Below are 22,019 nucleotides of genomic sequence, written 5' to 3' on the forward strand. Positions count from 1 at the left end.
CAGATAACAGTTTAGCAGCTGCACTTATGCAGCAAGCAAGGGCTGCAACAAATGCACAAGGAAATCTATCATTTAAATCAAAAATGGTATTGTCTTTTAATGCAAATCAAACAAATGACATATTCATGTTTATTGTAAACAAATATTTAATTTTCTCTCAATCACAGTCCCTTTAGATCATGTCATTCTCCATACAATACATGTGGGATTTCTATTGCATCCACTTCATCTGCAACGAAAAACGCCAACTCGTCTACTTTCGAGGCGAGCCGCAATGTGTCTCAAACAAGCCTAGTGGCTCCTCAAAGTACACGCCCCATTCCTACCGTTAACGTAACGTAACGACTTCCCCGGTGTAACCAGTTAAACGGTAACACCGGCACTAGGTCGGGCCGGCACGGAAAAAACGCGTCAGAATCGTCACTTCCTGTACTGACAGTGGAGGTCATAGATATATATAAACACTATGGCTGAAGTCGAATAGTCCATTTAGCTTAGGAACTTTCCTAAAGGAGTGAAATGACCCGGAAGTCCCTCAGTGGCAGCCATGATAAGTGCCGTTCGAATTCTCTAGAATGATGAGAATGATAGGAAAGGAGGTTTCAAACTTCCTTTATAACCTCCTTTAGCTTAGGAACCACTGGACCTCGCTAACCGACAGGAGAAGCGAAAATGCTGCCCCACAATGCCTTGCAGCCGCAGCATTTGCCGTCACTCAACAGTCGGCCGTTCACGGAAACAACCGATTATGACGGAGAAATGATATCATGAAAGTTACGGTGCTTATTACGCATTTTAAAACATAGGTGGTAAGTTGCCAAAGTGCTTTGTTTTGAACGTTCATCAGTATTATAATCAAAGAGAGAAATATGAACGTTAGTTTTCACTGAAATTATCAAATAAAGTCAACATTTCAGTCTTTACTGAGCTGTGTGGAGTTTGTTCAACTTTTAAAAGATGTTTGAATGGTGATATACACAGTGATAGGTGTTAAGGACTAACGTTTATAATAAATACATCTGTATTGATTTTAAGATCTTTAGTTCATACAATCATACGTATTGGGATCATTGGTATTAATGTGGACCGGAGGGAGAGGGTGAAGAGCATACGTTTCACTTTCCTTTTTTATTTCAATTCCAACTTTGGTCCTGAAGAATATGTTTCTCTGTTGTCCACGTTCATAACGCAAAGCAGCAGCATCAGAGCACGGTGCAGAGTCTCTAGATGAGTTCACAGTAGTCCCTCGTTCTTAATAAACATCCATGTTGTAGTCCGCTGTATAGAAAACTGTGGTTTCCATAGTTTCCCCACAGCAGCAGACGCACACAATGACGTCCGCTGGCGCATCATAAACACGTCGGATAGTGAAAGTGCATTCGGATTCTCTAAAGTACCGCAGTCTCTTCTCCTAAGTCCTTTTGAATTCTCCTATCCACTATCCCTTAACCCCGTGACGTTTCACTCAGAGGTCAAGGAATAGACGATAGGGTTAGAATTTAGGAGCTGATTTTTAAACTATCCGACTGCAGCCTAGATGACTCACCCGCGCTGCTGGCCAATTGAGACCGACGTTGCCACTTGGCCGCCATCTTGCTACAGGCAGTTCTCTCATTCATAACATTATGGTTTACTATTTAAATAACCATAGCTTGCTCAATTTTCAACCAATTTTCAAACGGTTTGGTTTTTTATAAACATCAAAGATGTAGTTATGATACTGCATACTTATAATCATGGACTTTCATATGAAAATAACATTAATCAGATAAAGCAATAGCTATACACACACACACAAGGTATTTATATTAAATATTTGCCGGTGTATATATTTCCATTTATTTTATTATATTGTTAATATTTCAAATAAATTATAAAATTAAAATACATTTATATTTTATATATAAAAATCGGTCTCATGTTACCACTCTGTAAGCCAAGAGTTGTTAATTTAGCAATGCCTTAGCTTGAAGAACAGGGACACAACTAATGACAATAGCATATGTTGGTATATTATTTAGATATTCACACCTTTATCAGAAGAACCAAACCAACATAAAATGTGCTCACAGACAGGCCAGTTCTGTCTAATTTATCACAATTATTTTTGACATGAGATCTTCATATCATCCTAGTTTTGTATTTAGTTTCTAGATTTGTAAACAAATCCAGAACCTTTGAAATATGTTATTGAAAAAAGACCAAGAATAATATAAACTGTACCATGTGTCCTTTTGTGTCCTTCTGTAGTCCATTTGTGGTTTGTCTTGTCTCACCCCGGCTGATATATCACAAAATCCACTGTTTAAATTGTTCCCTATATTGCCCCTATGCAATATAGGGAACAATTTAAACATAAACTATCCTATGTGTCCTTGGGTGTTATGAAAGGCGGCCCCCCAAAATAAATGTATTATTATTATTATTAAGAAGAACACATGGCACACCAACAATCAATCACCGTCCAGCCTCAGCTTTGGTATTCTTTCACAACCATGTTATGGGTTTATTAGACTGAGCAAACATAAACATATGTGGGGAACATAGTGCTGCGTCTCCTGTCCGGTCAAATTCCTCACTCCTGAAGTGCTCACTGCAGAGCAGTGTCCTGTCACAGGAAACAAAACCGTCCCTTCTTTGGGCGAGTTCCCACTGCCTCCTCCTCTCTTTGGTTTTGGGAAACCTTAAAAACATGAGAAAGGTAGCCAGATATATAAATTATTGTCAACATGTTCCTCCCTTCTTTCCTTTAACATTAAGGGTGGGACAAAAATACACACCGAAATTATCATATTTTTGGTATGTATGCATGTATGCATAGCCTACTTTAAGAATAAGACAACCACACTAAGAGTAATAAAAAAGGTGTCCAATAGAAACATTAAATAATTGTGTAAAGAAATGGTAACAACATATTCTAAAGAGGCTGGGTCAACAACAATCTTGCAATACTATTATCTCACATAGCCCCACTGATCCTGTGTAGCAGGACTTGTAATGTACATACATCCACTAAGTAATTAACGATTATCCTAATTTTAGTCATAATATTGTCATATTTTACACGTGAAAGGTGATCCCACGGGTTCTTGTTTCCAGACTGCGGTGATTAGAGCATCCGTAAGCTGCACAAAAGTCCGGCATAGTCAGGTACTTCTGTAAACACAAAGCCAGCAAATTCCTGTATCATAATGCAAGATGTTTTTAACAAGCCAAACCACTTGGAAGAAATCATGTGTAACTTAAGTTGTGTTGAAAAGAAAGAGCAGTTCTGCCTCTCCCACTGGTGTAAAGTTGCTGGGTCAACTTTGTAATACTAGGTCTCACTGACAGCCTCTTGTTATTAGCCAGCTAATAAATACAACCACATACACAAAGAAAAGCTGCAATTTCAACATGTCCAAGCATCCTGTATCATAGCCATGCTAATCATGTTTATAATAAACCAAACCGTTTGTAAATCAGTCAAGATTCAGTGAGTTAAGAGTATTTTTGTGCAGATCACTCACCTGACAACAGCTACCATAACGCGAATCAGAGTAACTGTTGACTGTAGCAAGATGGCGGCCGGTCAGCTACGCTGGAAAATCTCCCATGAGCCATCTAGTGTTTATATATATCTATGGTGGAGGTGTCCTGAGAGTGGAGGTCTGCACCGGAACTGTCCTGAGAGTAGAGGTCTGCAGGCAGGCTCCGATGATAAATTGTGATCAAAACCTTTGAGACCCACTGACATAACTTCGACTAAAGTTAACTATCTAAACACTGAGAGAGTCCTTTACCTCACTGAGCTGTAGTTATCAGCCTCTCAGTCTGTCAGGAAAGAGCTCCCCTCCACCTTTGTTGTAGAAACATCTTCTTCTTATATCAGTTAGCGCAGCTAGCACCAGATGCTAATAACAACAGCGCCCACTTTCATCACTTACAGCACCCATCGTACAGGGCAAATGAAAAGTGTAACCGGGGTGAAAAGGGTGTTACCTCTACTTAATTATGAATGTTGTTACATCAGAGCCGAAAATTAGGATGAGCACGAACGGTTAAAAATGTTCCCCCCCCCCCCCCTCCCCCCAGATCTGGCGCCCTATGCCAAAAACCGGCCCTGCATGAAAGGGAGCAAGGTTATTGGACAGACAAATTACAAATTAATTTAGGTCGCTTGGTTTCTTTGAAGACTGCGTGAACTTGTCAATGTGGTTAAATATATATAAAAAAATATTATTTTTCTGCATGGGCCCCTGGCTGGCTCTGGGCCCCGGTGCATTGCACAGGCTGCACCGTCTATAGTTACGCCACTGACTGTCCCCAATTACTGTAAGTATCAGTAATGTGTTGACATCTTGGCAAATATTACTTGCAAAACTTTCATGGGTAATACAGCTATCTGAAAACCAGCCACAAATGATGATTTAAATACATATTTAGTATGCATATAATATTCTAATAGATACTAATTTATTAAAAACTGGAATTAAATCAATCTGAGGGATTTTATTCACTAAACTAGAGCGAAATCCCAAATGCAATGTTTAATCTATGTCAAGTTGTACGTTTAAATTTAGTTTAAACAGGTTTTGAATATAAGTGGAAAATGAGATTACTGATTTTGAAGACATTGTTAAATGTTTAACCTTTTTTTTTAATTGAATATTGTAAACTAAAACAATGAGATGTGGTAGAGTTTAAAAGGAACATTGGAAAAGTATATGCTTCGATAAAGGGTAGTCAGAATGAAAATTAGGAACAGGTAATAAACTTGAATTAACTGAAATGTGACAAAATTGGCATTCAATTTTGGTGCTAATGTTTCCTATTATTTTTAATATTAAATGATATAAATCAGCAAACATACCAAATTATATTTTATTTTAGGAAAATACCTTCTTTTTTTTTTTATCTGATGCATTTTGCAATTTGGCATATCTTGTTTAATTAAGGAATAAAACCTTTAATGGTCACCAAACAGAGGTATCAAAAAACAATCAAAATATGATATTGCTACTTTAAGTGAGTCTTCAATAACTGAATTACATCTGGTAATGACACTGAGCAACTTTTTTGAAAAACTGTACAGTTCAGTGTTGAACTTCTCTACCTATTATACACACATGCATTTCCAAACATTTGGACTACCTATGTTGCAAATGTATTATCTTTTCAATTTACACACGGCATCTATTGCACGTCTGTCCATCCTGGGAGAGGGATCCCTCCTCTGTTGCTCTCCCTGAGGTTTCTCTCATGTTCCCTTTAAACTGTGGGTTTTCTCCGGAAGTTTTTCCTTGTACGATGTGAGGGTCTTAGGACAGAGGGTGTCGTATTGTCATACTGATATTCTGTACACACTGTGAAGACCACTGAGACAAATGTAACATTTGTGATATTGGGCTATATAAATACACATTGATTGATTGATTGATTGATTGATTGATTGATTGATTGATTGATTGATTGATTGATTGATTGATTGATGGCTGATTCCCACTTATATTTCATTATACATCCTGTTTTTTCTTTGTTGATAGATGGGCAAGGGCTCCTTCAAGTACGCCTGGGTGTTAGACAAACTGAAGGCAGAGCGGGAGCGTGGTATCACCATCGACATCGCTCTGTGGAAGTTTGAGACTGCCAAGTACTACGTGACCATCATTGATGCCCCTGGACACAGGGATTTCATCAAGAACATGATCACTGGTACCTCTCAGGTGAAGTCGACACACTTTTCAATGTTGTCTCAATTTGTTATACTATTTGTATGTACATGCATTTTTAAAAAGGCTTCCCTCTTCAGGCTGACTGCGCTGTGCTGATTGTTGCTGCCGGTGTTGGTGAGTTTGAGGCCGGTATCTCCAAGAACGGCCAGACCCGTGAGCACGCCCTGCTGGCCTACACCCTCGGTGTCAAGCAGCTCATCGTAGGAATCAACAAGATGGACTCCACCGAGCCCCCTTACAGCCAGAAGCGCTATGAGGAGATCACCAAGGAAGTGAGCACGTACATCAAGAAGATCGGCTACAACCCAGCCACGGTCGGTTTCGTCCCAATCTCTGGATGGCACGGAGACAACATGCTGGAGGCCAGTGAAAAGGTGAGGAACATACAAAGCTCAAGTTGTCTGGTTGGTAGGTGGACAACTTGCCTTACGTCAACTTACTTTAAATTATTCCATCACAGATCTGTGACACTAACTCAGATTTATATAATTTTTGCCTAAAGGTAATAAAGGGGAAACCTCTTATAGTGATCAAGGTTATACTGTAGAATTAACCCACTTTTATGGGTCGAAAAGCTTGTGACAAAATCATGTCTATACCAATGCTGTCTAAATTGTATCATAATAGGTTTGAATTTATGTATATTATATTATTACTCGTTTATTTTTAGGCCAGTTACAATTATACTATTGGAGCTTTAATCTTACTATAATTGATCTCAGGTAAAACTATATTATACAGTACTGTAGTATATTATTATATATTTGAAATATCCACAGTACAGTCATTTAATTTGTTCTAGTTTGAGAAATGTTTGAACCACAAATAAGAAAAGTCAGTAAATAGCGGTGCTTTGTATTTAGGTAATACATATACATATTTTTCAATGAGATGGTAATTTGCATGAGAAATAAATAAAAAGCAAACATTTGGTTATAATAATTATCCTCTTAAAATGATGGATTTCCCCCGGACACACGTAGTCACTATGAGAAGTTTCAACTTTATGCCTTAGATTATTATTTATTTTTTTACCTCAAATAATCCTTTATTTAGACTCTTCCTGTCTTTTTGCCTCTCTCTGGGCACCCTCCATTTTAGATGAGCTGGTTCAAGGGCTGGAAGGTCGAGCGTAAGGAGGGCGGGGCCAGTGGCACCACGTTGCTGGAGGCTCTGGACTCCATCCTGCCCCCCGCCCGCCCCACAGACAAGCCCCTGCGTCTGCCCCTGCAGGACGTCTACAAAATTGGCGGTAAGGAGTGTGATTTCATTACAGGTTACAGTTAAGAAGGCAACATCATGTCATAGAAAGGCACACTACTTTCTCATAACTACCCATTATCAAAAAAAGACTAGCCTCATATAACACTTTAAAGCCCCTTCAAATGTGCACTGTAACTGTACGTAAATGTGATTTAACATGTCGATCTCATGTGTGAATATGAACACGTGTCACTTTAATGCAATGACAATCTCACCCTGTCATGGTTCTGTATCACTTCCAACACCATAAAAAATGAAATGCCATAATTATTTCTTGTACAAAATGAAAATCTGAATTAATCAGGAAACCCCGACAGTGAACCAAGAACCTTGAAGTAAAATAAAAACCAATCAGCACTCTTTCTCTAGTTTATGAATATCCAGTCAGAACCTTTATTATAGAGCATCTGAGCTAATGACATCCCCTCATTGGGTCTTTTGGATATTATAAAATATGCAGCACCATTTTCTTTGCAATTAATGAAATAGTTCAAAAGTATTGGTTAAGGGGCAGAATGAGCCTCGCTGCTTCCAACAATGATCACAAAGAGAGGGAAAAGGCTTTTTAAACATCACTCCTCTTCCTCTTTACCATTGGCTTCCTGCTCACTGTACTTTTCCAGGAGTCATCACTCCTACCTACGTTCTAAATATCTCCAAACATCAAGGGAGCATTGAGGCTCTGTAGCCATTTCATGTCTGAATGAAGCAGGAAGTGACATTTATGTACAGACATTGCCCGAATGTCAAAAAAGGCAATGTCACACATTTCTATCTGAAAAGGGTTTCATTTACCTATCAAAACAAACACAGAGCTTCGCAACCAACATTTGTACATACGACACGAGTCAATGCTAACTTAAAGAAATGGAGATCTGGACTGAAACCCGGCTGCAAAAAATCAAACCAAACAAAGAAGAACAGAGAAAAGTTGCTTACCTGAGTGTGGCACCACCAACAGTAACAGCAGCAGCAGCAGCTTGTGGTGAAATCGGAGACTCTTGAGTGAGCTGTCACAACCTAGATCCAGCCTCTGATATCTGCTCTGTGGGAGTGGATCCAGACAGCTAAAACAGGCCAATCACAGAGGTTAAACTGGATCTTTTGGATAGTATCTGTATATAATTAAAATACTCCTTCACCTGGGATGTTTTAACACTATTGTTCATTTACTCTATTCTGTGCCAGAGAAATACTGACTTGGTGTTCATTTAGTCAGCTTTCTTTTAATTTAGTCTTAGTCCTGAGTCAAATGTCCCTGGTAGTTTTTTATAGTTTTTGGTCCTCCACCGTTATACATTTTTTAGGCCGAGTGTTAGTTGACTACAAGTCGGGGATGGGAGCAGAACCGGTTTTGGTTTTAGTCTCTGAGAACTGTTGACAAGCCTTTTCTTGTTGATTATATTGAGAAATGCAGCCCATGAGCCAATATATAACCATGTCTCTGTGTCCGGGTTACTGGTGTTAAAGTCTCCTGACTGTTCTTAATGTTTGCTGCCTGTGTAGTGCATAGACTGTTTAAATAAGGGATGTAGTTCTGATGTGGCACTCAACAGCACAAGAAACGATGAATGCAAACATTAGAAATATTTTTTCTCCAACATAATAAAGACAGCTTTAATTTTTTTTTTTTAACAAATTGTCCATCTTTTTGCTTTTTCTGTCAACAATATTGCATGATGATATGGTCACAGTTAGGCCTAATGACTTTGGCAAATGTGTTCATAAAAATGTCATGGATAACTAATCATAGCAATTTGTTTATGAAGTTATAACAGCCTAACAGAGGCTTTTTCACTACATTTTCGATTTTTTTCTTTGATGTCTAAAATATTCCATGTAGATATGGTCACAGTTTGGATTTTATGAAATGTTTGCTGTTTGACATCGACTCTTATTACCCATCAAAATAGTTTGTTGGATAATATATTTGGAGATTACTAGTCATAGTTATTTGTTAATGAAGTTAATACTGTTTAGCATCTGCTACAACGCGTCAATAATGTTGACGCCAGAGCCTTTTCTTATCAAGCTCCACATTTGTGGAATCAGCTTCCAGTTTGTGTTCAGGCGGCAGACACCCTATCCGTTTTTAAGAGTGCGCTTAAGACCTTCCTTTTTGATAAAGCTTATAGTTAGGGCTGATTAGATTCAGCCCCTAGTTTTGCTGATTTAGGCTTAGTTTGTCGGGGGACATCTTACTTCTTCCTTCTCTCTGTCTATACCTGTGTACTCTCATGTTTCGATTAACCCAGCTTCCCCAACATTTATTTTTGGTGTCTATATATGCCGGGATCCTGAGTCGTGGCTGATCCTGTTGCTGTGGTCCTGGATCATCAGTCCTGGATGGATATCCTCGTGGATTCATCTTCTTATTATACACAGGGTTAGGGTTAGCATTTCCAAACATCTGGACTACCTATGTTGCAAATGTATTATCTTTTCAATTTACACACAGCATCTATTGCACGTCTGCCCGTCCTGGGAGAGGGATCCCTCCTCTGCTGCTCTCCCTGAGGTTTCTCCCATTTTTCCCTTTAAACTGTGGGTTTTCTCCGGAAGTTTTTCCTTGTACGATGTGAGGGTCTAAGGACAGAGGGTCTAAGGACAGAGGGTGTCGTATTGTCAAACTGATATTCTGTACAAACTGTGAAGACCACTGAGACAAATGTAACATTTGTGATATTGGGCTATATAAATAAACATTGATTGATTGTCCCAGGTATTGGAACAGTACCCGTAGGCCGTGTGGAGACCGGCATCTTGAAGCCCGGCATGATCGTCACCTTTGCCCCCCCCAACCTGACCACTGAGGTGAAGTCTGTGGAGATGCACCACGAGACTCTCACTGAAGCTCTCCCTGGTGATAACGTCGGCTTCAACATCAAAAATGTGTCCGTCAAGGAAATCCGCCGTGGAAACGTGGCTGGAGACAGCAAAAACGACCCACCCATGGCCGCAGACAACTTCACCGCCCAGGTGAGTGTTCGTTTTTACATAAATTGGACTCATATTACGTAAATATACCCATATTTATCCCCAAGTTAGTTATTCGTTTAATATACAGTTTAAAGAGACAGTGATAAAGCAGAATAACAGACATTTCTTGCCTGATGTCAGAAAGAATTGTCAGCCCAGAGAAGAGGGCGTATTCAAAGTTCTGTACCCAGTCAAAGACATTTCTTGAAATGTGCCAATTCTCATGGCAGATTTAGAGTACATGCTCTAGGCAGATGTTATGACAGCAACAAAATACAAATCAAGCGTGTGGATTCTTTACAAAATCCTTACTATTAATAACATTTATATACACACTCCCCTCATCAAGTCACGACAATAAGAGTGTGCTGAAGACGTTCCTGTTTTAAAAAAGCATAAAGTTAAAGCTGCTTTAAGATTACCCTATGTTTGTCCTCCTGAGTCCTACATCTTATGGTATTTTATTTATTATTTGTATTGTATTTTATTTGGTTTTATTTGTATCTATTTTATTTGTATTTCACGTTCTACTTTGTCTTTTTATTATTTTCTTGTAATATTATTTAGCTCCTAACACTGTCATCTATGTTTGTTAACCTGCAAAGCCCACTGAGACAAACATATTTTGTGATATTGGGCTATATAAATACACTTTGATATCATTTGATTTAATCCATGCATGAACTCTTTGTGGAAGCGTTTAAAACAACCCAAATTGTTGGTCGTAAATTGAGTGGGATGCTAAGTTTTAAATCTAGCTAATCGTAACGTGAAGGTGTACTTAACCATTTTGGTGAAAAGATGTATATCCCCTATATTTATGCATCATAATGTACATTGAACCAGACTACTGTTATAGTGGACAGTCTATCTTCATCCACTCTTCTTGGACAGCTCATTGGATGTGTCTCCTTTAACCTCTGTCCCTCTGCAGGTCATCATCCTGAACCACCCCGGGCAGATCTCCCAGGGTTACGCCCCCGTGCTGGACTGCCACACCTCTCACATTGCCTGCAAGTTCAGCGAGCTCAAGGAGAAGATTGACCGTCGATCCGGCAAGAAGCTTGAGGACAACCCCAAGGCTCTGAAGTCTGGAGACGCCGCCATCATCACCATGGTGCCTGGAAAACCCATGTGTGTTGAGAGCTTCTCCCAGTACCCGCCTCTAGGTGAGTGACTCACTGGATTAATTCTTGGATTTATACATTACATTAAATTACATTATATGTCATTTGTTAGACGCTTTTATCCAAAGCGACTTACATACCTTCAGTACTGTGGACAATCCCCACAGGATCAATTTGGAGTGAAGTGTCTTTCCCAGGCAAACAACGACATGCTGACTGCAGTGGGACTCAAACTTGCTATCCTCTGATTCGAAGTCCAGCACTCTATGCACTGAGCCACAGCCACCCCTCACACATGGGCTGCAGTCGGATAGTTTAAAGATCAGCTCCTAAGTTCTAACCCTATCGTCTATTCCTTGACCTCTGAGTGAAAGGTCACGGGGTTAAGGGATAGTGGACAGGAGAATTCAAAAGGACTTAGAGACTGCGGTACTTTAGAGAATCCGAATGCACTTTCACTATCCGACGTGTTTATGATGCGCCAGCGGACGTCATTGTGTGCGTCTGCTGCTGTGGGGAAACTATGGAAACCACAGTTTTCTATACAGCGGACTACAACATGGATGTTTAATAAGAAGGAGGGACTACTGTGAGCTCATCTGGAGACTCTGCACCGTGCTCTGATGCTGCTGCTTTGCTTTATGAACGTGGACAACAGAGAAACATATTCTTCAGGACCAAAGTTGCAATTGAAATAAAAAAGGAAAGTGAAACTTCTGCTCGTCACCCTCTCCCTCCGGTCCACATTAATACCAATGATCCCAATACGTATGATTGTATGAACTAAAGATCTTAAAATCAATACAGATGTATTTATTATAAACGTTAGTCCTTAACATCTATCACTGTGTATATCACCATTCAAACATCTTTTAAAAGTTGAACAAACCCCACACAGCTCAGTAAAGACTGAAATGTTGACTTTATTTGATAACTTCAGTGAAAACTAACGTTCACATTTCTCTTTTTGATTATAATACTGATGAACGTTCAAAACAAAGCACTTTGGCAAGTTGCCCCGTTATATCAATGCAGCCACTGTAGCTGCTTACGTCAATGACGGTTACACCCTGACAGATGTTAAGGACCTGCAGAATGGGTCACACCTGCTACAACAATTCAAAACTTCACTGTGAGACAAGGTGTAGTTAAAGCTGCAAATGGCTGAGTATAAAACCTCAGCAGCTTTATAGAAGCCAACTTCCTGTCAGCTCCTACCACCTGCGTTTCCGTCTATTGGTTTTCAATGTGCATTTCCTATTTACACATAAAACAAACTGAAGGAAAATGCTGAAAAATAGGAAAATAATAATTCAAAGTTTTTCTTCTAACATTTGTTCGTACTTTGTCTGAGGTGGAAAAGTGGGTGTATTGACAAAAGCAAAAGTGTGAAGGAAACATATTAACCATCCACTTAAAGGTTACAAAGGGAAGTAACAAAACACAAAAATAACCGGGCGAGAGAAAAAGGAGAGGAAACTGACTGCTGAAGCCACAAAGTGATGCTTTAATTAATAAAAAAAGAAAAGAGGCTCACCAGCCCATTTGCAAAACAAACTTAAAGTAACTAAGAACAACTTTCTTCTAAAATAAAGTGACTTAATTAAACAATACACAAAAAAGGTAAACTGGAGCACATCTCCTAACAATAAACAAAACACAGGTTAAACTAGGCCTCACACAGAGACACTACACTTCACTTCGCTTCACTTCGCTACACTTCGCTACGCCACGCCACGCCACGCCACGCCACGCCACGCCACGCCACAAATGCTGCACACACACAGCCAGAGGAGAAGGAGCTGCAGCCTTCCTCAGGTCCTTTAAGGAGGCCCTGATTGGGGATTGGGAGCACCTGGGGGAGAGGCTGCAGACAATCAGGGAGAGAGGAGACACACACACAAAAGCACACACACACACAAGCACCCACTGCGGCACGTAACAACCTTTATTATAGTATGTTACGTTTATGGGAAGTTTTGGGACCAAAGACGATAAAGAAAAACAAGCCACAATTTTGCTATATTGCAATATCTAAGAGAACAGCTTAAATGGGCTTTTTTGAGTTTTCTTTTGCTGTAGTGTGTTATTACGGTTTTTGGTACAGGTAAATGGTCTGCAAAGGCTAACATCCCCAAAGTCCCTCCAGAGGGACTTTCTCCCTCACACTCCCCAATCCCCTGAAACGCCTTAATTGGACTCCTTTTTGCTTCCGTAACATAATGGAATCACTATGTAACACTCACTCTTCTATTGGCTGGTGCTCCAACACATTGCACGTGATAGACTATGGGGCGGGACATCTCTAAACGGTTGACCAATCACAACAGAGCCGGCCAGCTAGTTTTTTTCTTAGCTATAATGAAATAGACAGAAAAAAACCACAAGTGTTTAAAGACTAATTATTGTATGATAAGAAAAAAAGGTTGAATAAACATAGATAGGACGGCATCTTTTCGGCCTCTCATTGCCTCCTCCTTTTTGTTTCTTTTCTCATATCCACCTTCTCCTCTCAGGTCGTTTTGCTGTGCGTGACATGAGGCAGACTGTTGCCGTTGGTGTCATCAAGTCTGTGGACAAGAAGCTCCCCTCCGGCGGAAAGGTCACCAAGTCTGCACAGAAGGCCGACAAGAAGAAATGAATTTTCTTACAGGACGTCCGACTAAGAGTCACGTCACAGCAGCAGCGGCCCACCCCGTCCCTTCCTCCCTGCCCCCCAGCGCCGTCTGCTCTGAGACAGAGCTCTCTACTAAAGGAATGGCTTATGCTGATTAAAACCCATCGTAAAAGTTTCCGCAGGAAAGGAAGGTTTGGGCCTTTTTAGGGGAATCTATGATCATAATTAAGTTGAAACCAAAACAATAAAAATCTTAAACATTGCCAAATGGAGATGTTTCTTTTGTGTTTCATTGCATTTCCTCTATGCAAGGCAAGGCAAGTTTATTGATATAGCACCTTTCAACACAAGGCAATTGTGCTTTACAAAAAAATGAAAGACATTAAGAAAATGGCATTTAAAATCAGTCATTAAAAAGCAAAGATAAAAATAAACATTAAAAGAAAAAATACATGGATAAAAGTTACAGTGCAGTTTAAGATGTGAATAGTTCAATTAAAAGCAGCGACAAAAAGAAAAGTCTTCAGCCTGGATTTAAAAGTAGTCAGAGTTGCAGCGGACCTGCAGGTTTCTGGGAGTTTGTTCCAGATGTTTGGAGCATACTAACTGAACGCTGCTTCTCCATGTTTAGTTCTGACTCTGGGGACAGAAAGCTGACCAGTCCCTGAAGACCTGAGAGATCTGGATGGTTCATCATTTAGCAGGAGGTCAGAAATGTATGTTGGGCCTAAACCATTCAAAGCTTTATAAACCAACAGCAGTATTTTGAAATCTATCATTTGACACACAGGAAGCCAGTGTAAAGACTTCAGAACAGGAGTGATGTGATCCACTTTCTTAGTGTCAGTGAGGACTCGAGCAGCGGCGTTCTGAATCAGCTGCAGCTTCCTAATAGATGTTTTAGTGAGACCTGTGAAGACACCATTGCAGTAGTCGAGTCTACTGAAGATAAAGGCATGGACAAGTTTTTCCAAATCCTGCTGTGACATTAGTATTTTAATCCTAGATATGTTCTTTAGGTGATAGTAGGCTGATTTAGTAACTGTTTTAATGTGACTGTTGAAACTCAGGTCAGAGTCCATGACTACACCTAGATTCTGGCTTTATCTGTTGTTTTTGAACATTGCAGACTGAAGCTCAGCGCTAACTTTTACACATTCTGCCTTGGCTCCAAAAACCATTACCTCAGTTTTATCTTTGTTTAATTGGAGAAAGGTCTGACACATCCAGTCATTGATTTGTTCAATGCACTTACTCAGTGTTTGAATTGGAGCATAGTCTCCTGGTGAAATTGTTACGTACATTTGTGTGTCATCCGCATAGCTATGGTCACTTATTTTGTTGTTTTTCATTATCTGTAAAATATTTCTCGCTTCTACTGCAGATTATTATTCTTGCAGGCGTGGTTATTCAAAATATAACGAACAAGAATACACTGGCAAAACTAGTTGGACAAGTCCGTAGAGGCACACATGAAATTAAAGCAACAGTACAAACATTCATTAAACAGATACGCAGAAGGAGGAGGTTATAGGAGGGGCGTTTTCCACAGATCACATAGTAGATGAAGTAGCAGGAAGTGAGGGTGCAGATTGATAAAGAAGAGCAAGAGACGACACGCATCCACCTCGTCCATTTTGCTTTGCAACCAGGTGAGTCAAAAGGCTGGAATATGTTTAGATCTGACATGAGAACCGATTCCATTAAACTTTTGTGTGTGTGTTAAAAAAAAAGTCCTAACTCTAAAAATACCACCGCAAACCTGATACATAGAAAAAGACTGTTGGCAATTGGTTGCTGATCAAATGGTTTGGATTACATTTATTTCCCATTTACTGAATACTTTTCAGATTAGGATTTTAAAACAAAATATATTATCAGTTCATTTAACATGGTGCGTTGCATAGAAAACATAGTTAATAATTGGGCAACCTAAAATATTTGGTAAAATAAGGAGGGCTACTCGGTTTTTTTAAAACGTTTTTTTTTTTATTACTTTACTTATTTTACTATTCTTTGATTTTATATAACTAGGAAATTCTCATTGAGATTAAAACTCTATTTTGCAAGAGAGTCCTGCTAGCTAACAGCTAACTGATTTTGAATAACCTGTTTGAGTGGTACGGACCTCAATGGTGGTCCCACTGATCTTACTTTATTTACCAGATGAATGTGAAACTGAAATATTGAATTTAAAAGTCAACATAACTGCCCGTCATGTTGTTTAGAGCCAGAACATCAACAATGGGAAAGGAAAAGTTCCACATCAACATCGTGGTCATTGGCCACGTCGACTCCGGCAAGTCCACCACCACCGGTCATCTGATCTACAAATGCGGAGGAATCGACAAGAGAACCATCGAGAAGTTCGAGAAGGAAGCCGCTGAGGTTGGTTTTAGGAGACACCAGAGGCCTTAAACTTGATACATTTTAGGCCCAAACTGACATGTGTCAGGTGTGGAAAAACAGGTGTGGTGAATGTAACTGCTTCCTAATTTTGCCTTGTTACAACTGCCATCTACTGTTGAAATACGTGTACAAACTTTAACAAGTCTTCCCTCAATACTCGTGTTGAAGGTGCAATATGTAGTTCAGAGACAGATGCATTTCACCTTACTGATACTTCTGCATCCAATCAAATTTACAGTCATCTGTCAAAAAGCTTGATATTAACTGACACCTGAAGAATATGCACATTTCCCTGCTAAATATCTTAGAGCTGGCCAAATGAACACTGCCACTGCGAGGCGTTGGCCTCCTTTCTGTTTATACGCGTACTCCACCTGCGTGTAGAGTTAGTAAATGGGTTTATTGGACTATATCCACAGTAAAAGTTCCGCACCTTTGTCCATCCGAATTGTGGCAACTAGAGCCAGGGCCGTCCCTAGCCAACTTGAGGCCCCACGCAAAGTTAGATGATGTTTCACGAGCGTCGACGGACTACACTAATTGCGCCGCATAAGCGCATAGGTGCGAGATGAGGCCCCTCATCTTCTTGATGTCCCTCTAGAGGGACAAGTGGTATTACAAGATACGATGGGCTGAGGCTAGTTAGTTAGCACGCTAATTTCAGTGGAAATCTTTAACATGACGTCAAAACTGCAACGTCTTCAAATTATGTAAAAAAATTAAAGATAAAATTATGTTTCCAAAAATTGGATTTGCATATGTTTCTGTTTATTGTCTCATTTTTTGTTAAACTTCATTCCTGATTCACCACTAATTTTTTTCTTCGATTTCCTATTCTTTCTGTATTTTTTTAACCACAATAGATGGGCAAGGGCTCCTTCAAGTATGCCTGGGTGTTGGACAAACTGAAGGCAGAGCGTGAGCGTGGTATCACCATCGACATCGCTCTGTGGAAGTTTGAGACTGCCAAGTACTACGTGACCATCATTGATGCCCCTGGACACAGGGATTTCATCAAGAACATGATCACTGGTACCTCTCAGGTGAAGACACACCCTTTAACATGCTCTTTCTTTACTTTTACTTTCAGGATGTAATCTTTCTAGCAGACCCTCTTATCAGGTTCAGGGTATATTGCCAATATTGCAACAACCAGTATTTTGGAGTTGTAGTAGTCCCTAAAATCCCGTTTTATAAAAAAGTTAAATTGAAGTTCCCAGATCCCAGATGTTCAGCTTGCTAGTGCATATAAAATAATAAAAAGAAAATGCTAGTTTTACCCCATAGCGTGATGTAGGAATGAGAAAATAAGCTAGCATAATAGCAATTCTGATGCCCTCGTCTGAAAAATGTAAATGCCTAAAATAAGGTTTATGATTCAAATGAGCCAAAGAGACTTGTTGATTTGTTCTGGTACATAAATTGCGTCAATAAACACCCGGCTTGTGAATATGTGGCTTAAAAAGGCGGTTGCTTATAAGTGGGTAAATAGCCTTTAAGGTCCTTACACACCAAGCCGATTTTCGGCGTCGATAGATGTCGGGCCGTCGATGAGCATCGTGTCGCCATACTCAGATTGGTGTGTCTTGGTGTGTACTGCACCGTTGTGTCTTTTCGGCCTTGCTGACACCTTCCGCCGCCGATTCGACATGTTGAATTGGGAGGCTGTTGGCTAAAGGCCCGGACACACCAAGCCAATTTTGGCCGTCAATGGGCATCAGGCCGACGACGAGTGTCGACACGCCCTACTCAGATTGGTGTATCCCGCACCGTTCTGTCTTTTCAGCCGTGCCGACACCTTTTCAGAGTGTCGCCACCGATTCAACATGTCGAATCGGTGGGCAGTCGGCCATAGGCTGTCGGCAAAAGAAATCACTCTGATTGGCTGTTCAGCTAGCGAATCAGTGCATGAGAAGCGAAACGGAAGTGAGGGACCCAAACAAATGATTAAGAAGGCAAATCTGAGATTTCATTTAACTCCAGCTCTCGACACAGGTTCGGGAAAGCCCCGTGAGCTTCTCGTTGTAGAGTGAAAATGGAACGCACATGCTATTCGTTGTTTGTTTATATCACGCAGTCTTCTTCTCTCGGTTATCACGCAGTTTGTCTTCCGGTTGTTGCCTCTTTTGAATGACGAATACACACTACCGCCGCCTGCTGGTAAGGAGAGTTATTGCCACTCACGCATGTGCAGTTAATACGTGCTTCTTGGCCGTCGGCTGAAGTCTTTGTGGTGTGTTCCAGTACGACACATGGCCAAGACGCAGAGAAGCGAGGCGACACAACAGTCGGGGGTCCGTCTGTGTCAGTGCTTTGGTGTCAGCTTGGTGTGTCCGGGCCTTTAAGGTAGGGACACACCAAGCTGACACCAAATAACTAACACAGACGGAGACCCGACTGTTGTGTCGCCTCGCATCGGCACGGCCGACACAACGGGTTATGGCCATGTTCTTATGATTTTGAAAATACACACAAAACCATCTATTTGGCTTTTACATAGCGTGCAAATATGTCAAAAAAAAAAAAGAAATCTCCATATTCAGGCTGACTGCGCTGTGCTGATCGTTGCTGCCGGTGTTGGTGAGTTTGAGGCCGGTATCTCCAAGAATGGCCAGACCCGTGAGCACGCCCTGCTGGCCTACACCCTCGGTGTGAAGCAGCTCATCGTTGGAGTCAACAAGATGGACTCCACCGAGCCCCCTTACAGCCAGGCCCGTTATGAAGAAATCGCCAAGGAAGTGAGCACTTACATCAAGAAGATCGGCTTCAACCCCGCCACCGTGGCCTTTGTCCCCATCTCTGGATGGCACGGAGACAACATGCTGGAAGCCAGTGAAAATGTGAGAAATGTTACTTTAAGGTGCCTGACTTGTGTACAGGGTGGATTAGACTTGGAACTAAATCTTTATTTTGAATCTGTCCTCAGATGACATGGTTCAAGGGATGGAAGGTTGAGCGTAAGGAGGGTAATGCCAGTGGAGTCACTCTGCTGGAGTCTGTCGATGTCATCCTGCCCCCGTCCCGCCCCACCGACAAGCCCCTCCGTCTGCCCCTGCAGGACGTCTACAAAATTGGTGGTAACTTTGGACTATCACAGATATCTTACCTACTTTTATTACTTGTACATCTTCCATGGTATGGACCGCAATCTTAAGTTCCCGCAGCTCAGCCCCAAAAGACTCCAATTACAGTTGACACTTCAATGAATCTTCTCCTAATTAATGGATTACTTTGTATGGTTGCAATGGGGAAGGAAATATGATTGGCTTACCCCTCCCTGCCCAGAGCTCCCTAACGACAGTAACATGGAGGAAAGCCAAACACGGTTCATTTGCATATATTGCCTGCATTGCAACTATACAAAAAAACAGGTCAAAAATTGGCTATGTAATCCTTTAAGACTATTTCGTCGTTGTATTGAACAGAGGAGCATATTAAAAAAAATTCTGCTCTCCCAGGTATTGGAACTGTGCCCGTGGGCCGGGTTGAGACCGGTATCCTGAAGCCTGGTATGATCGTCACCTTTGCTCCTGTTATGATCACCACTGAGGTGAAGTCTGTTGAGATGCACCACGAGTCTCTGACTGAGGCTACGCCCGGTGACAACGTCGGGTTTAACGTCAAGAACGTGTCCATTAAAGAGATCCGCCGTGGATTCGTGGCTGGCGACAGCAAGAACAATCCACCCAAGGGAGCTGACAACTTCACTGCCCAGGTGAGTCTGAAGAAATTAAATAAATGGGATATAAAGACATATTAACCATCCTTTCCCTCTTTCCTTCTTAATGACTCGTTAAGTGAAACTGTATTTTCTATTAAACTGAAAAGGACTGAATGTACAGATCACAAAAAGTGCAGGACTCAGCCACGCCACCCTGCAAAGGTTGAAATGAATTATACTTCCTTGGTTATTAGTTTTATTTTCAAAACCTACATTTTAAAGTCCATTCAACAGTGCAACATTTTTTTATTTTGAGGCGCTACCCCAACACCCTAACCCTTCACCACCATTTATTGGTCAAAATGTCAGGTATCTACTTTTAACTATCCCTTAAACCAGGGGTTCCCAAACTTTTCAGCCCGCGTCCCCCAAAATAAGGGTGCCAGAGAGAGACTGGCGACTCCGGGGCCTGCGACCATAGTTTTTCTGTATTTTGTTTAGAAAATCCACAGCGGTGGTTTGTGTCGTACTACATGCGGTGTATTTTGCATTTCTCTCAGTAGCCAAATATCTGTGAGTCTGTTGGCTCGGACATAAACTCCGTAATAAATGTAGTCTACATTTCATAAGAGGTGTAAAACCTGAGAGCATTTTAAATCGCATTTGAACAAAATGCTTATGATCTGTAGTTGTATTTGTATTGTTGATTTATTGTGTGAATGAGGCGATGTAGAGATGTAGTGGTTAGCTGTCATTATTAGGCTGTTATGTAGCCTACTGTTGGAGTGGTAAGCAGGCCTATTGTTTCGGGATATTTGTGGAGTTAGGTGGTCTGTGAGTGTTTTTTTATTGGTCCTTGGTATGAAAAAGGGGGGGAGCCTCGCTGCAGGGAAATTATACAGATGGCTAGTCCGGCCCTGAAAAATGTATATGCACACGTTATTTTTAATAATAATAAAAAAATTGATTAAAACAATTGATAAAACCTTTTTTTTTTTTTTGCAATTTTTATTCCCCACTTTGGGAACTCCTGCCTTAAACCCCTAAATATATTGATTAATGTAGCAAGATATTTTTCAAATAGTCAATTCATAGTGACTTGATGAAAGAGATGCATGATTGCTGCCCATTATCAGGAAGTGCAATCATCTCAGGCTCAAAGTGAGATCTCTCCTCATCATTTCTAAATGCACTTAAACGTTATTATTTCAGGTCATCATCCTGAACCATCCCGGACAGATCAACGCAGGTTACGCCCCCGTGCTGGATTGCCACACAGCTCACATTGCCTGCAAGTTCAGCGAGCTCACCGAGAAGGTCGACCGTCGTTCTGGCAAGAAGATTGAGGACAACCCCAAGTTTGTCAAGTCAGGAGACGCTGCCATTGTCAAAATGATACCTCAGAAGCCCATGGTGGTAGAGGCCTTCACCGACTATGCTCCACTGGGTGAGTAGGGTTTTCATTACTCTGCCTCTACACAACACAGAATCTTGTTGAGGCATTTATTTGTTGGCAGAAAGTTTTTGATGCCCAGTAATCCATATCTGAGGGCTAAGCTGTCAAGCACTCTGCACGTCTAGATTAAAATCAATGGATTTGCATATGCAAAAAATGCTTCTTGTGTAAAACATCTCATTCATTATGCCAGATCTTTTCATTTAGGTTCTGTCATGACATGAAATGAGCACAAAATGATCTTCTATTGCCTCTTGACTCCTCTGTTTAAGTTTTTTCTTTATATCTCTTGATCTCAGGTCGCTTTGCTGTGCGTGACATGAGGCAGACAGTGGCTGTCGGTGTCATTAAAAAGGTTGAGAAAAAAGATGCTAGTGGAAAAGTCACCAAGGCTGCTAAAGTTGCTGAAAGGAATAGATGAATCTCATGAATGACTTTCAACAGAAAATCCAATCTCAGCAGCCATACACTCTTCATCCCAATGCCATTGTCTGGCTAATGAATAAGAGCCATTGGAAGTTTTCGCCGGAACGGAAGGCTTTTTGTAAAACTATTAGAAGAATTAGGTTGAAAGCAAATAATAAAAATCTTAAACATTCCAAATGAACATGTTTATTTTCTTATAAACACTGATTTTTGTCGTTTATCTTGTTTATGACATTTAAAGATTGAATGCAATAATGACCGATGCGGTTTATGAGTTAGATTGAGTTATTAAACACTTCCTCTTTGGCATATGTCCGCAAAAATGAAGTTCTTCACTTACACTGTGGCACAAGAGTGCAAACAGTGG

General features: G+C 40.7%; 2 protein-coding genes and 1 long non-coding RNA gene across 5 annotated transcripts in view; 2 read left to right on the forward strand and 1 right to left on the reverse strand.

Moving 5' to 3' along the window:
- The window catches only part of LOC117455554 (elongation factor 1-alpha), a 32,185-nt gene extending 18,215 nt beyond the window's left edge, over positions 1 to 13,970 (forward strand). Inside the window, exons 3-8 of the mRNA XM_034095101.2 lie at positions 5,526 to 5,705; positions 5,792 to 6,088; positions 6,816 to 6,966; positions 9,700 to 9,956; positions 10,891 to 11,125; positions 13,600 to 13,970. Coding sequence (XP_033950992.1) covers positions 5,526 to 5,705; positions 5,792 to 6,088; positions 6,816 to 6,966; positions 9,700 to 9,956; positions 10,891 to 11,125; positions 13,600 to 13,724 — 1,245 coding nt within the window. The 3' untranslated portion in view covers positions 13,725 to 13,970. The remainder of the gene's footprint in view (positions 1 to 5,525; positions 5,706 to 5,791; positions 6,089 to 6,815; positions 6,967 to 9,699; positions 9,957 to 10,890; positions 11,126 to 13,599) is intronic.
- Positions 2,418 to 7,987, reverse strand: LOC139434826 (uncharacterized). 3 transcript variants are annotated; one of them, XR_011644129.1, is made up of 3 exons: positions 7,917 to 7,987; positions 3,065 to 3,156; positions 2,418 to 2,683 (listed from the first exon to the last, which is right to left on the reverse strand). It is a non-coding gene; the product is annotated as an uncharacterized lncRNA (long non-coding RNA). The 3 variants fall into 3 exon arrangements; XR_011644128.1 differs by lacking the exon at positions 7,917 to 7,987 and adding an exon at positions 6,750 to 6,835; XR_011644127.1 differs by lacking the exon at positions 7,917 to 7,987 and adding an exon at positions 3,510 to 3,746 and having other exon boundaries at positions 2,419 to 2,683.
- Positions 13,971 to 15,304: 1,334 nt separating the features above from the next.
- LOC117455556 (elongation factor 1-alpha-like) lies at positions 15,305 to 21,794 on the forward strand. Its single transcript, XM_034095103.2, has 8 exons — positions 15,305 to 15,352; positions 15,929 to 16,088; positions 16,973 to 17,152; positions 18,653 to 18,949; positions 19,036 to 19,186; positions 19,568 to 19,824; positions 20,983 to 21,217; positions 21,526 to 21,794. The coding sequence occupies exons 2-8, from the start codon at positions 15,945 to 15,947 to the stop codon at positions 21,645 to 21,647; spliced, it is 1,386 nt and encodes a 461-aa protein (XP_033950994.1). The 5' UTR covers positions 15,305 to 15,352; positions 15,929 to 15,944; the 3' UTR covers positions 21,648 to 21,794.
- Positions 21,795 to 22,019: the final 225 nt, after the last annotated feature.

Source organism: Pseudochaenichthys georgianus, chromosome 11 (genome assembly GCF_902827115.2).
Source record: "Pseudochaenichthys georgianus chromosome 11, fPseGeo1.2, whole genome shotgun sequence".
NCBI lineage: Eukaryota > Metazoa > Chordata > Actinopteri > Perciformes > Channichthyidae > Pseudochaenichthys > Pseudochaenichthys georgianus.

Coding starts and splice junctions, on each gene's coding strand:
- LOC117455556 (XM_034095103.2), top strand. CDS start 15,945: ATGGGAAAGGAAAAGTTCCACATCAACATCGTGGTCATTGGCCACGTC. Junction 18,950..19,035: donor TGCTGGAAGCCAGTGAAAAT/GTGAGAAATGTT, acceptor ATCTGTCCTCAG/ATGACATGGTTCAAGGGATG. Junction 21,218..21,525: donor CACCGACTATGCTCCACTGG/GTGAGTAGGGTT, acceptor TCTTGATCTCAG/GTCGCTTTGCTGTGCGTGAC.